Raw genomic sequence first — 13752 nt, forward strand, 5'->3', positions numbered from 1 at the left:
GAAGTCAATAAATAACATTTTTTATTAAGGGGTAAATACATAAATACAGCCTGTTATCTTATAGTTTACCTCCCTGTTGCGATTGCAAAATCTATATTTTAGTCAGTTAATGACAAGCAATCGGTTCAGAAGTTTTCTTAAACCTCTCCATTAAAGTCGGAAATGCATTGTTTAACTGCCTATTTAGCCCTTGTGGCTTTCGGTTTCTGTATATCCGTAGGAATGTCGGATCCCATAACCTCCATACAGCTTCAAGAGGTGAGCTAGGCACCCCCATGCTTATAAACATGTTCTACAGTCGTCCATTTAAATAGGAAATCAATACCACATCGGATGCCCTAGCCGCTATCGATAAGCTTTTGCTTGGGTAGGTACAAAAATATGCAAATCTCATGTTCTAATCTCTTAATCAAATCTATCAGCTTGGAGGATCGCCGACAGTCCTTGATTCACATAAAGGATACCATCGCAAATGACAGCGGTGTCATCTATCCCACATCCTGTCTGACCAAAGACAACATCAACCATACCAGTCTTATTGTTCAGGTGCCGGGTCACAATGCCTTCCCAGTTGTTTGCGATTCCAATCTGGCCGGACTGGGCTGGTTGGTCATTCAGAGGCGCTGGAATGGACTGGTCAACTTTTATCGCGACTGGAGTGATTACAGGGCGGGATTCGGCGACCCGAACGGCGATTTCTTCATCGGCCTGGAGAAACTCAATTGGCTAACAGCCTACCAGCCATTCGAACTCTATATCCACCTGGAGGAATGGGAATATAAGAAGAATGTGTTCGCCAAGTACGATGAGTTTCTCATTGGCAGTGAATCCGAATACTTCGCCCTGAAATACCTCGGAGCTTACTCCGGAACCGCTGGAGATTCTTTAAGAAACAACAAAGGCCAGCGGTTCTCCACATTCGATCGGAAGAATGATGACACCGACAACAAACATTGTGCACAGTTTCATCTCGGAGCTTGGTGGTATAAGGATTGTGGACAGAGGTATGTATATATTGATCAAATACAATCGCTCTCCTCAAAAATACTGTCATTACTAGTTCAAGAGTTTGTATTTATGGTTATCAGCCTTGTCTAAAGTTAAAATTCCATGTTCTTTATCAGTGATATATATTTCCACTTGCAAACTTATACTTACATGTAAAAAAAAGCTTTACTACGTTATGACAGGCATACTGTTTGGGAGCAATTTAGTTTATTGCGTACATCCGCTTACTTTTATAATATATTTCTAGTAATCTAAATGCTCAATATTTTGATTATTATCGCGATTTGCCCGTGGACAAAGCGCGTTACATCAGCTGGGATTCATTTAACACCTCTGCCCCTCTGAGTTTTGTTCAATTGATGATTCGTCCCAAGTTTGGAGGTTTTTAAACAGTGAAAGAATGACATCTTTTTCTTCTTTATGATTTTAAATAAAAATTATTTTTGCATGACCCCATGTTGTCAAATTAAAAATTATTTTAGAGGAAGTACTATAAGTACTATAAATGGGAAAACCAAAATAGAAGTTTGTCGCCAATCGCTTTAAAGCAATTATTTTTAGCTTTCCTGGTCCTTTCTATTTAATAAACTTACCTGTTGTTCCATTTTCTGATTTCGACTGTTAATTGCGGACATTTTGCAACTTTGGCGGTAAGTTGCAGAAGGTAATTTTGGTTTTATGCTGGATTCCACGCAACTACACGATTCCGATGATCCGAATGAGGGTCATTTGGGTTAACAGCTGTTTTGGATTTATGTGTTTTATTTTAAAGTGACTACTCGACGCAAAGGGGAATGCGAATAAATGCAGCAAAACAAAAACCGAGGGGGTAACCAAAAACCAGATGAATCGAGACACAAAGACACCTGGCGTGTATGGCGTATGTGCCACTGTAGTTTGTAGTATTGTAGTATTGTAGTTTTTTCAACTGTAGCACGCGCGACACAAAAAATCAAGGGGTGTTCGAGAGGACGAGGGCCAGAAGACTGAAGCCGACAGCCGGCTCTTTCTGTTCTCGCTCTCTTTCTTCTCTTCCAACACGATCGATTGTTTTTCTCGGGAGTGCTCACCGATCGGGGGGGCACTCACTGAATGTTTGTTTTAGCTTTCAAAGGGCACCCAAAAATATTTATATATATATTTATTCTTATAATACTATATGCAATAATCTTTATTTCGGCAAACACTTTCGTGCTCGCTGAGTTCCGTGTGATATTTGCCAACTGAGTGGTTTTGGCGCCTCTTTTTTGGTAGCGGAGAGAAGGCGAAATATCCCGTCGACCGAGCCGCACGCTGCCAAAACAACAACTGGCGATTACCAGAAGCCAACGACTCAAGCGAGGGCCTCGGGCGAAATGGAATGGATTGCCGAATGGGCACGAATGCCATGTGCCGAGCAAAGTAATCCTGTCGGGTGTCAGCAAGAGAGCGGGAAGAGAGAGAGAGAGCGGGAGAGAGAGAGAGAGACCGGCTCTCTCCACTCAGCGAACCCCCGCCTAGGCCTGCTTCCTCTTCCACATCCTGCGACAGATGTGCAGCTGCCGAGTGCATTCGGATTTAAATCCCCGCCTCCTTTTCGCCAGGATTACGGAATGCATTCCCGTACAAAAGCAGCGTAATGCTCACACATCCATTTGATAATTGCATTCCGGATTTTGAACAATCAAACGGCTAACAGAAATTTGGTAAATTGATTAAAATAATTAATTTGAAGCAACTTTAAAGCTAGTTTTTAAGTCTTTATAACTAGTATTGCATTATCTTGAAGGTTTGTTCAGAACATTGAAAAATTAAGTGATTAATAAAGAATATACTTAATAATACATATATTTAATCATCAAATAAGGTATATTTATGGGTACAGCCTAAGAACACATTAAAATACAAATATTAGAGTTCTTTGCTAAATGTACAATCATGTTTTTAATGTTTATCTATCAATTAATCTTTTGACCTACAACCGCAAAGCGCAGTAAACATGTTTGTATTTATAAAATCGTATTTTTATTTAAGTGGGTAGCAGGGATCTCACATTTGCAGTAATTTATAAACAAATACTTACTATGTTTATGCTATAATTGCATTCTCGATTGAATAAAATAAAAAATAGCTTCTGTTTAAACAACACAGACAATGAAATGATATCAGCAGAGATGTCTGATTATTCGAAATTTACAGAGAGTGTTGAACCGGAAGTAAACATTCAGCACACCCGATATTGCTCATTTCATGAAATGATTCTATGAAATAGGCAAAGTACAGAAATTTGTAGATTCAATTAGTCGTATAATCCTTTAGATTTTTTTTTCAAAACTAATATTTCCCCCTTTTCTCCCTATTCCGCCATAAAGAAAATGAATGCAATTGCTTTGTCAAATCGCGTGTTTTATTTCATTAACATTAGTCTTAGCCTAAGATGATGATAGGTAAAATTAAATAACAAAAGAAAAAGATTTTGTATCAGAACAGCGTTCTGGTAAATTCGATTGAAATTGCCTTGTCATTTATGAGGTTCCTTACTAGTTAGCGTTGTCAGTTTGGCCTTATGGGGAGTCTCTTTCGAAGAGGTTGCCAAGATCTCTAGAAGAACCTGTGCTTTTTCTTCTTCTTGCCCTCCCCCTCCGCCGGCGGCTGGGGATCCACGGAAACCTGACGTCTGGGCAGCAGGGGTGGTGGACTGACATCCCCTTCTCCATCCCCAACTGCACTTCCATTGCCATCCACTCCGCTGAACGCTGGCGACAGTGGGCGAGGTGTTCGCAGAATGGAGGTCAGCGGGGGCAGAGAGCCCTCCTGGCCATCCTCCTCGATCCTGTCCAGCCGCGAACCGTGCACCGAGGCCATCTCCGATGGAGGGTTTACCTGCGAGCCGCCCTCGTCGCCAAACTCACTGGCCATATTCATGCCAATGGTGGCACCCACCTTGGCACTGGCCCGCTTGAAGTGATCGCTCAGCTTGATCTGCACCACATTGATGAACATGGAGGTCAGGGCCAGGCCGAAGATCAGGTAGATCATGCTGACCATCACGAGGAACGGGTTGCCGGGCACAAGGTCGCCGAAACCGATGGTGGACATCGAGATGAAGACATAGTAGAAGCAGTCCAGGTTTCCCCAATCCGGCTCTATCAGCTTAAAGCCAAAGGCGCCCAGCAGGATGTACGAGATGAGCAGGAGCGTGGCCACCGACACGGGCAGATTGAACTCGTCGTCCACCTCGAAGGTCTCCGGATACGGCGATGTGGGCGTCTCTGGGTGCGAGGTACCCAGCGAACGGGCTGCCTCGGCATCCGCCTGCGACTCCTCGTCATTGTCCACACTGGACTTGCCAAAGAACATGCTCGGCCGCCGGATGGCCATGTCGTAGACCGTGTTGAATCCGGTCATTGCGTCACGGATCTGCTGCTGCTTCCGTATCCGGCGACAGGAGCGGGTGTAGTACACTCGACGCACATACGCCCACAGGAACTTGACGCAGCGCGTGAACACCTTGCCCAGATCGGCCAGCACGATCAGGAACATGGGGATGCCGATGATGGCGTAGACGATGGTCAGGGCTCGGCCCCAGTCCGTCTTTGGTGTGATGTGGCCGTAACCTGGGGAGCACAAGAAGCAAGGTGGGTTTTAAAGATGATTTCGTAGGTTAATAATACAACTAAGTTAGTTATAACAAATATTTTAAGAGGAAATATACCATATTAACGTCAGTAACCAACATAATAAGATGGTAAAGTTTTCAATTTAAGAAACCTATCGTATTAGCAAAAAGAACTAGACAAGATCTTAAAAAAAAGGTATGAAATTTTTAAAGCAAAAAAATAAGTTTTAATATATACCCTTTTACATAACAAGTCAAGAAAGTAAAATCAAATGATCCAATCCATTCTCAAAGTAACTTTCTCGAAAACTGATTAGCTTTCGCCATTTTTGGTACAGATACATATATCTATTTGACAACCGAAACATATTCCACGCAACAAACATGATGTAAAACATAATGCTTTTGCCTATGATTATGCCTTTCAAGGGATATCAAACCGAAATTCCATTCCCATAGATCTTTTACCTATGGTTGTGATCACGGTCCAACAGAAGATAAAGCAATTGACAAAGTTCCATGACTTTTGGCCCGGAAAACGTCGCAGCCCCAACTCGGCCAGGTTATTGAGTTCATCCTCAAATGTGCGCAGCTTGTGGCGAGCCAAAGACTTCCAGTCTTCCTCTCTGGCAAAGATACAAATGGATCACTTACTGGCCTGCCAACCCGTATAGGTTCCTACCTCATGTTGTGACTGACATCCCACAGTTTGTCGATGAAATCCCGCTTGACCTTGCGCACTTCGCACTTGTAGATATTCTCCGCGGCTCCCTCCGTGTATCTGAATATGAGGCCTCCGAAACCCAAGAGCATGGCCAGGAGAATGAGGTGGGCCACGCACTTGTTGCGCAGCTGACGCAGCTCCTCCATCCTCTGTGGGTAGTCCAGCTTGAGGCGTTTCCACTCATGCCGGGCCTCCAGGTGGAAGTGGTATAGAAAGGCCCTGGAGGCCAACTTCTCCGGCTGAGTTTCCTTGGACAAATCAGTGACATCCTCACATTCAACCTTCTTTTTTCGCCGGAACAGATTCTTGAGGCGCTGCAGGAAGGTTACCTTTGGTTCGGTTTTCGGTTTGGATTCCTCTGGTAACAAGGGCAGTTCCACATCCAGTTCTGGTCCTGTTTCAGCACCTGGTTCAAGCTGATCAAGAACAACTTCTTCCGTGACTTGGGGCTCCTGAGCTTTCCTCTCCAGGCTGCCCGATCGCTTGGCCACCAGCGGTCGCTCCAAGCTGGAACTGCGCTTCGGAGGCTTCTCCTCCTTGTCGGCCAACCTCAAGCTGTGACTGCGACGCACTCCCTCCGCCGAGAGGATCTGCTCCGCCAGGGCAGCCTCCGCCTTGGCCGCCCGCTCAGCAGCCTCCATGTACTTCTGCATCAGCTCCGACTGCTGTTCCGCCTCCGAGATCCTGGGCTTTACCTCTTCGTTCCTTGATTCGCCCACCTCCACGTACTCGTGCTTCCGACTAATCTGCTCCCGCTGCTCAGGGGTCTTGGAACGTCGCTGGGGTCTCACAGGCGACAGGGAGTTGTTGCGACTCACGGACAGTCTTTCTGGAGGTTTTAGAGGCACCATTTGCGTTGGTGGTGGTGGTGGTGCCCCGCGAATGGGAGCAGCCACAAAGCCCTGTGGAATCTTGGGCGCCCTTGGCCTCTGATGAATCTCTTCCACTGCCTCCGCATCGGAGGAGCTGAACTGCGTGGAGGACTCGTCGTAGCCGCTGCTTCTATTGCGACCACGAATCTTGGGCGCCTCGTGCCTCTGCAGCCGCAAGCTGTGGATGAGCCGCCGTCGCTCCTCCTCGTCCTGCGGCAGCTGGATGCGATCGCTGAGCTTGCGGTAGCTCTGCAGCAGGCGCTTCCGCTCCTCGTTGTCCAGCTGCTGGCGATGCCGCATCTTGTGCTCCCGCTTCTCGCGCTCAAAGAGACGCTTCTCGGCATCGAAACGCCGGCGTTCGTCCTCGAAGCGCTGCAGATTCTGCTCCAGCCGGCTGAGGGTGTCCTGCGTCTGGCCGAGATTAGAGGTGGGCAGAGGACGGCGGCTGCTACTGCCAGTGGTCAGCTCGCTCTCGCTGGACTCCTCCTTGTGGCGCGGCGAGGAGAGGCTGCGATGCTTGATGAGATGGTTGGCATCCGGACTGCTCAGTTTCTCCGCCTCCCTGGGCTGCGATTGACTGCGTGCCGAGGAGCTGGCGAAGCTCTTGTCCCGCTTCCGCAGGATCTTGCTCTCGTGGGCGGACATAGTGCCGGGGGGTCTAATTTGCATGCGCACCATCTGAGGCAAGGGATCTGGAGGGGATGTCTCCGGACTGGCGTCGTCCTGGGGCAGCACCTCCCCCGTCACTGGCGTCGGCTCCCGGTGGCTGCGTCCCAGGCGTCTCCGATGACGCTGCTGCTGCCTGGCGTCCACTGGCTGCTCCATACCCTCCAGCCGCTGCCGTGTGCTACTTTCGCGATCTATCTTTGTGCTCGTGCTCATGCTCTAGCCATCTATTTTTAACTCCCCAACGAGGCGTTCATATTCCGCATATGAAAATATGCCTCTGTGTAATTATATCACTTTCGATTGCAGTTTCGTATTTTCTTTTCTTATGCACTTGATTTTACTTTAAGGCTCGGCACTTTTCCTATTATTTTCCTATTATATTTGTGTACTTGAAAACTGCATTTGCATATACGAAATTAGGTATCTGTTTCTATAGAGTAGAGCACGTAGAGCTCAACGCGATTTAATAAATTTAGCAGACTCGCCCACGGCTGGCACCAAACTGCTGAGAGTGTGGAGAAAATTAAGATTTTCAATTTCAGTTGTCTATATTTTTGGTAGATATCCCAACAGCTGTTCGGCCATAGCTATGTCAGAAAGTATCTCCTATATCTAATGCATCCGATGATGTGAGAGATTCTCTCTCTTAGTGTGCTTGTTTAATATATTCTAAATGAGTAATAGGAATTTTGTATATGTATAATTGCAACGAGTGGCTTTTTAGATTACTGAAATCTAAACAATTTATCAATCGCTAATTTATATTCAAATTCTTTTTCAACCCAAAATCTGCTTGTTAATAACATGACCTCAAAAAGCTTTAGATGATCGCTCGAAAGAGTGCCATCTTGTAGGAGTAGATAAATTTAATATATCAGATTCATTATAGAAACGAATTGACTTAAATAAAAACGGTTTTTTAAAATAATCACAGATGTCAATTAGTCTAAAATTTACAAATATCTTACACGACCACGTATTTTACATAACATTGACATGTCGGTTATGTAAATTAATAACGTATCTAAGTAAGGCAAAAACGTACTCAGCTTTGAAAGTGGAAAACAGATAAACATAATAAAGGGCAGAGAATCGTTAACAATTATATTTTACGTTGCTAGAGTTAACAATTTTGGGATAGAAATTTTAAAAATTCCGCCATTTTAGTCAAGTGTGACCATCAAAATACCAAAGAAGACATATAGTATATACCGAAACACATGGCTGCAGTAATCGATGTATCGATTTCGAAATTCAAATTTCGTCCGTCTCTAAATATTTTGGTTGATCGAACGCGCACGTGTTTTGTGTTCAATATTTATAATTTAATATTTGAAAATGGGATTCGGTAAACCTCGTGGCGGCGGCGGAAGAGGATTCGGCGGTGGCGGTGGCGGCGGCGGACGCGGAGGCGGAGGCGGCAACTTCAGATCCAACGGAGGCGGCGGCGGTGGAGGATTTGGAAGAGGAGGAGGCGGTGGCGGATTCGGCAGAGGAGGAGGCGGTGGACGTGGAGGTGGCCGTGGAGCGTTTGATAATGGTATGTTGATGGCATTACTTAAATACCCAAAGAACTCCCCAACAAAAGAGTAAAAAAAGATAGCAACGTCACTTGTACCTCTTTGGTTAATACAACTTTTAATAGACCAAAGAGAAACCACGTTGTTTACTTATATTTCGCCGAACATTCCCATGAAAACTATGGTATACCTATAAGCTCATAAGTAGCCAGACCGATTTGTATGGTTCTTCAGATATATTAAGAAAACATCGTCTGGAAGTGTCGTCTGAAATATCCATTATCCCACTTTCAGGCAACTTGCCAAATTTTCCTAGTCTTTCACACTTTAATAGATTTTCTTTTTCTTTAATTTTAGGACCCCCGGAGAGAGTTATACCTTTGGGTGACTTCGTCTACTCGTGCCAAAACGACCTTGTGTGCAAAGTTGGTATTCAGGATGTCCCATATTTCAACGCGCCCATATTCCTCGAAAACAAGGAACAAGTGGGCAAAATAGACGAAATCTTTGGAACAGTTCGTGATTACAGCGTGTCCATCAAACTGTCGGACAACGTGTATGCCAACAGTTTCAAGCCAAACCAGACATTGTACATCGACCCTGCAAAGTTATTACCAATTGCAAGATTTCTGCCAAAGCCTCCACAACCAAAAGGAGCGAAGAAAGCCTTCTCAGGAGGCGGCGGCGGCGGTGGTCGCGGTGGTGGTGGAGGTGGTTTTGGTCGAGGAGGAGGTAATATTTTAAAATTAATGTTTACAAAACAGAGACTAACTTTTATCTCCAACAGGTGGCCGAGGAGGCGGAGGCGGACGAGGTGGTGGCGGATTCAGAGGAGGAAACCGCGGAGGCGGTGGTGGTGGATTCAACAGAGGACGAGGAGGCGGCGGCGGCGGAGGAGGTGGTCGCGGTAGATGGTAGTTTTCAATATCTGACCCGCACTAAAACATTTAAAGAAATGTACAACACACATTTTGTACAGATCCAAATAGTTTGTAAGCAAAGGCTCATTTGGGTAATGTTCGCTGACCAACTAATCGAATATTTTACCCTAAATGCTACTAAAATAAATTTCCTAAAAATGTATACTCATGTTTAACTTGAAATCTAAATGGTATATATCCCTATTTTGAAAACCTTGCTATGGTTTTACATTTGTATGAAGTTAAAGTAGTTGTTAAACCAGAATACTGAAGGAAGATCAAAGTCTTCAAGAAAAGCCGTCTTACTAAAATGGCATTCGAATGTTTGAATCATAACTTTGCTTCAACCGTTCAAAAAGCAATTAATAATATGATGTCACGAATTTCTCGTGTTTAAAAAAGATATCGCCTAACAAACACAATACGGCACTCGTAAGTGTTGGAATTTTTTGGCCTGAGGAAGCCAAAGATTTAATTGGTTGTAAGAGATTTTCAGCTCGTTTATCTAATAGAATAAGATAAGACTTAAACAATTCCCAAGCTGGAATCGATTGGTTCGATTTTTTCTGTTTGATTTATTCTAAATTTTCTTTTGTGTTAGAAACACCTGATTCAACTGATGGCACCTTCAGAAAAAGAAATAATTAATAGCCTACCAAATGAGTAGAGCGAATTAGTGTGAGAAACGAATGACTAACGGAAGGTTGAAGCACTACCGATTAGGTTTTAGGGAATTATAAAGTATCAGATTTATGTAAGCATCACACTCATCCGAGTTCCCTTGAAATTTTATGAATTCTGCGAGGTTTGTTTAAAATCCCCAATATTGTTTGGTATGGGGGTTTCCTTCCGCTGTTCGATTCGTGCATATAATTTGTTTAATTTGCAGCTGTTCTCAAAAACGCAACGAAAATATATTGGAATTATATGTGCCAAAATTTGTAAATACTTTTTCTTGGCTTCTCTTATTTTATCTTGAACCCCACTGACGTCATAGTTGCCATAATAGAGCATTTCTCCACTTTGAAATTTCACATAAATTAAATGTTTTGTTAAATTTTCATCAGATACTTTCCGGAATCCCCTTAAATCTTCACCCCGAACTGTCGGATGGTCCAGTTCCCATCCCTTTCTCCTCTGAAACGTTGATGACGGATCGTATTCGCTTTTATGGAATTTCACTGCGATTCTGTGTTTGTTTATTCCTCGCAATTTCATTCAACATTTCCGAATCGCCTTCGAGATTTGTTTTCCATTTGGGCATGCACCATTTTATAAAATAGCCGGCCTTTGCCTCCGAAAGTCCATAGAATGGTTATACTAAGTATTATTTTAATCGCACTAGCAACAGTTTTATGACGGCTAACAAATATTGCTTCTGCTTGAGTATTATAAAGTGTTTTCCGGTTTTTGATCTGTTCGATTTTTTGTTTACTCGTACAAATCAATAAGACTTTATTGTAAAATTCGGACATTTTATTACTCACTCAAGAGATAATTTATGAGACCTTTCCAAAAATGTTATAAGCTATTCAGGAGACAAATTATTTGAATATTTCACTGTGTCATGGGTAATGTTTTAATGACATATCGGCCCTAAAAATAAGTAAATACTATATATAGTGAGCATTGGTTCTCAAGTGAGTCATGAACATGAGCAACCGCAGACCAATTATAAAGACTCGATTCCAAATTGAGTACCAGATCATACAGGCACATCGAGAAGTGGTTTTTAGGCCTATGTTTTGTTTATACTTGTGCCAATTTTGACAAGTTGATTATACTGAATGCACTCACAAAGCACACTTTGCAATTCTGCTTACAAGGCGAACGTTTAAGCAGAAAATTCTGTCGTCGCATTGTGGCAATAACTTGGCAATTTGTGTTAATTGCTTTTTTTGTTGATGTGGGTGCAAAGTTTTCCACTTCCACACTTGCAGATTTATTTAAATTTTTTTAATGCTTCTTCTCTTGGAAACTTGTCAAAACTGGCGACGAAAGAAAAGAATTTATTTACTAAAAAATATGTTTTTCATTTTCACATTTATCTTACTGAAAGTAAAACATGTCGCCAGGCAAGAGATAAACTTCTCGACAAATCCAAAGAACAAGTCAATCGAATTAAAGGGCCATCAACTCATTAATTAACCATACAATGAATTTGAAACATAGTTTTCCCAAGCTGAATAATCACTCATAACTTGATTATACCGCACAGATTTGTTCGGTTGAACTCATTTCCATTTTCATGGCATGTTTATGAGCGCGAAAAGTCTTTTGCAAATTAAAAGTGAAATTAAAAACAAATTTTGATTAAGAATGTGTAAAGCGAATATTCGGGGAAATTCATTTATAAGGTAAAAGAGTGTTTCGTGTGTTATTTATAAGTCCCAATTGTGAGGAGTGACAGTATTCCAAAGAATTTCACAGCCTCTTGAGAGATCCCATAACTGTGTCTGCACAAGAAGAGACACAAATTTTTTATCTCGCAAATGTCGACGATCGCAAAAATATCCGAAACTATTTCCATCTTTTGTGTCACATATTTCGTTGGCTTAATAATGAAGAAGAATAAACATAAATAGACCATCTTGCGTCCCAAGCAAACATCTATATCTTATCGGCGTGGGCGTTTCTGCACTTCCAATACTCTTGGATGTTACGAAAGTTCACCTAGAAGGATCTTTGTAGTTCCACTCACCTATGGTCGTGTAAATGGTGGCAGCATAGACCATGGCGTCCCAGAAGGTCCATACATTCGACTTCTTATTGAGCATTAGTTGTCTCATTAGTGATTCGATCACCGAAGGATATTCGTTAAATACACGCAGCACCTTACCATCGATTTCTGTATTCGACACCTGAAATTACAACAAAATGATAGATTATCTTCGAGATATTTTATATGAGATAATGAAGAATCTTACCAAGCTTGTTTGTGGATCCTTGATCATCTCTCTCATATCGCTGAAGAATTGCTTCTGCTTTTGCTGCAGTTCCATGTCATTCAGATCTTCTCGAATGTCTGCAGGAGTTTGGGTTGGTTCAAAGTGGTCTTAAACAAGTTAGATTGGAAGTGGAAGGAGTTGAAGAGGGTTTGGGTCAAGGTTGGCATAAATAAGTAAGTGAAATTGTACTGGGAAAGTTGCCAGATTCACAGAGTCTTAAATTTAACACTGCAATAAATCAAAGAGATTTGGATTTTCGAATGCTATTCATCAGCAAATCATCATCACTTGGTAGAAGTTCTTTATTACAATGAAGCCTCTAGGACGGGACTCCTCCATCCGCCCGTTAATCATCTGCAACTGAACGTCTTGGTTGTTTATACGACACATTAATCCCCTAGCAGCTGTGATTCATACAGACACATATGTGTACCCATGGGATTCGAGTGTTCCATTGGACTTGGATACTGAATCAGTCTGCCAAATTGATGGGGCTTGTTTTTACGATTACAATACAGCGCACACATTCGGCAGGTGTATTTATTTGAATGGCTGGGAACTGAACTGTTTACTATTTTCCAAACAATTGCCGAAGAGCTTGATAAGCAAACAAAGTCGGTGCACTTCTGCACGTCCGGATGTCTTTAACCCTAATGGAATTTTTTTTTGACTCTAGAGGAAAGCTAAAGATACACCTTATCTGCGGCTGAACTAAAGTCGATAAGGAGATTGGTCTATGGAGACTGAATCTCCTGAAACTCACTTTCAATGTACATGAAGAGCAAAGCTCCGCCAGCGTTATATAGGGCCAGGATCATAAGGAGGAAGATGTGGGTGAACCACCGGCGCGACCAGTTGCTCAGTTTGTTATACATCCCGAAGGTGAACTTCTCGCCGAAGCTCATGCCCGACTTGGTGAGGTCGAGGAAGCCCTCGTAGCCCTTGGTCATGAAGTTCCCGGATCCGAAAGGATTGGCCATTGGTGGCCAGTAGGGTCCCTGGGTCCCATTGCCCGTGAAGTTCGTCTGAGCTGTATAAGGGGGCTGGGCACTGGGTGGCATTGATGCCTGGCTCATCGCCGATCCGCTGGTCAGGTTGTGGATATTGATCCTTGGCGGTCGGTTGGCCCTTCGAGGTCCTGGCGGTGGAGTACTGGGTATGGGCGTTACGCTTTGGCCTTGCGACATGGTCGAAGACTTCACCGGGATAACTTGGTAAAAGTTGGAATATTTTAGAAACTCTTTTGTTGGAACTTTTTTCTTCACTGGCTGAACCGTAAAACCTCAAAATATTGGGCACTTTATCGTCATTACTTGAGTTCCGCTCACATATACACGAGATTGTACTTATATATTTGTATTATTTTTAAGTTTATAAGTAGAACTGCCGTCGCGATTCCACGGCGCCGCGCATTTATTTCTCCGCGTGTTTTCCCGATGCTCTGGCTGTTTCCTCCCGTTTCCGACCGCCTCGTTCATGAATCCAATGCGAAC

The 13752-nt window shown here is 43.3% G+C and overlaps 4 protein-coding genes across 6 annotated transcripts in view; 2 read left to right on the plus strand and 2 right to left on the minus strand.

Annotated features, from left to right (window-relative positions):
* The window catches only part of LOC119550445 (protein king tubby), a 28740-nt gene extending 26439 nt beyond the window's left edge, over positions 1–2301 (minus strand). The window contains exon 1 of the mRNA XM_037859119.1: positions 1602–2301. Within this exon, the coding sequence (XP_037715047.1) occupies positions 1602–1643 (42 nt within the window). The 5' untranslated portion in view covers positions 1644–2301. The remainder of the gene's footprint in view (positions 1–1601) is intronic.
* Positions 117–1459, plus strand: LOC119550446 (fibrinogen-like protein A). The gene is made up of 4 exons (XM_037859121.1): positions 117–258; positions 315–367; positions 423–1004; positions 1256–1459. Exons 1-4 carry the CDS (start codon positions 163–165, stop codon positions 1395–1397), a joined length of 873 nt encoding a protein of 290 aa, XP_037715049.1. The 5' UTR covers positions 117–162; the 3' UTR covers positions 1398–1459.
* Positions 2302–3372: 1071 nt separating the features above from the next.
* Positions 3373–13735, minus strand: LOC119550053. Of its 3 annotated transcripts, none has more exons than XM_037858511.1 (4): positions 13023–13735; positions 12239–12336; positions 12013–12172; positions 3589–4604 (listed from the first exon to the last, which is right to left on the minus strand). In XM_037858511.1, the coding sequence occupies exons 1-4, from the start codon at positions 13444–13446 to the stop codon at positions 3589–3591; spliced, it is 1698 nt and encodes a 565-aa protein (XP_037714439.1). In that variant the 5' UTR covers positions 13447–13735. The 3 variants fall into 3 exon arrangements, with proteins under 3 accessions (XP_037714437.1, XP_037714439.1, XP_037714438.1); XM_037858510.1 differs by having other exon boundaries at positions 12239–12366; XM_037858509.1 differs by lacking the exons at positions 12013–12172; positions 12239–12336; positions 13023–13735 and adding exons at positions 5075–5232; positions 5289–7374 and having other exon boundaries at positions 3373–4604.
* LOC119550054 (probable H/ACA ribonucleoprotein complex subunit 1) lies at positions 8150–9452 on the plus strand. The gene is made up of 3 exons (XM_037858512.1): positions 8150–8411; positions 8749–9123; positions 9179–9452. Exons 1-3 carry the CDS (start codon positions 8210–8212, stop codon positions 9307–9309), a joined length of 708 nt encoding a protein of 235 aa, XP_037714440.1. The 5' UTR covers positions 8150–8209; the 3' UTR covers positions 9310–9452.
* Positions 13736–13752: the final 17 nt, after the last annotated feature.

This window comes from Drosophila subpulchrella, chromosome 2R (assembly GCF_014743375.2).
Source record: "Drosophila subpulchrella strain 33 F10 #4 breed RU33 chromosome 2R, RU_Dsub_v1.1 Primary Assembly, whole genome shotgun sequence".
Lineage (NCBI taxonomy): Eukaryota > Metazoa > Arthropoda > Insecta > Diptera > Drosophilidae > Drosophila > Drosophila subpulchrella.

What these genes read in the sequence shown, in the direction of transcription:
- LOC119550053 (XM_037858509.1), bottom strand. Translation starts at nt 7,084, where the DNA reads ATGAGCACGAGCACAAAGATAGATCGCGAAAGTAGCACACGGCAGCGG. An exon ending in GATGTCAGTCACAACATGAG is followed by an intron (nt 5,233 to 5,288) that starts GTAGGAACCTAT and finishes TATCTTTGCCAG; the next exon opens with AGAGGAAGACTGGAAGTCTT. An exon ending in GACCGTGATCACAACCATAG is followed by an intron (nt 4,605 to 5,074) that starts GTAAAAGATCTA and finishes TGTGCTCCCCAG; the next exon opens with GTTACGGCCACATCACACCA.
- LOC119550054 (XM_037858512.1), top strand. Translation starts at nt 8,210, where the DNA reads ATGGGATTCGGTAAACCTCGTGGCGGCGGCGGAAGAGGATTCGGCGGT. An exon ending in CCGTGGAGCGTTTGATAATG is followed by an intron (nt 8,412 to 8,748) that starts GTATGTTGATGG and finishes CTTTAATTTTAG; the next exon opens with GACCCCCGGAGAGAGTTATA. An exon ending in TGGTTTTGGTCGAGGAGGAG is followed by an intron (nt 9,124 to 9,178) that starts GTAATATTTTAA and finishes TATCTCCAACAG; the next exon opens with GTGGCCGAGGAGGCGGAGGC.
- LOC119550446 (XM_037859121.1), top strand. Translation starts at nt 163, where the DNA reads ATGCATTGTTTAACTGCCTATTTAGCCCTTGTGGCTTTCGGTTTCTGT. An exon ending in CCTCCATACAGCTTCAAGAG is followed by an intron (nt 259 to 314) that starts GTGAGCTAGGCA and finishes CCATTTAAATAG; the next exon opens with GAAATCAATACCACATCGGA. An exon ending in TATAAGGATTGTGGACAGAG is followed by an intron (nt 1,005 to 1,255) that starts GTATGTATATAT and finishes ATATATTTCTAG; the next exon opens with TAATCTAAATGCTCAATATT.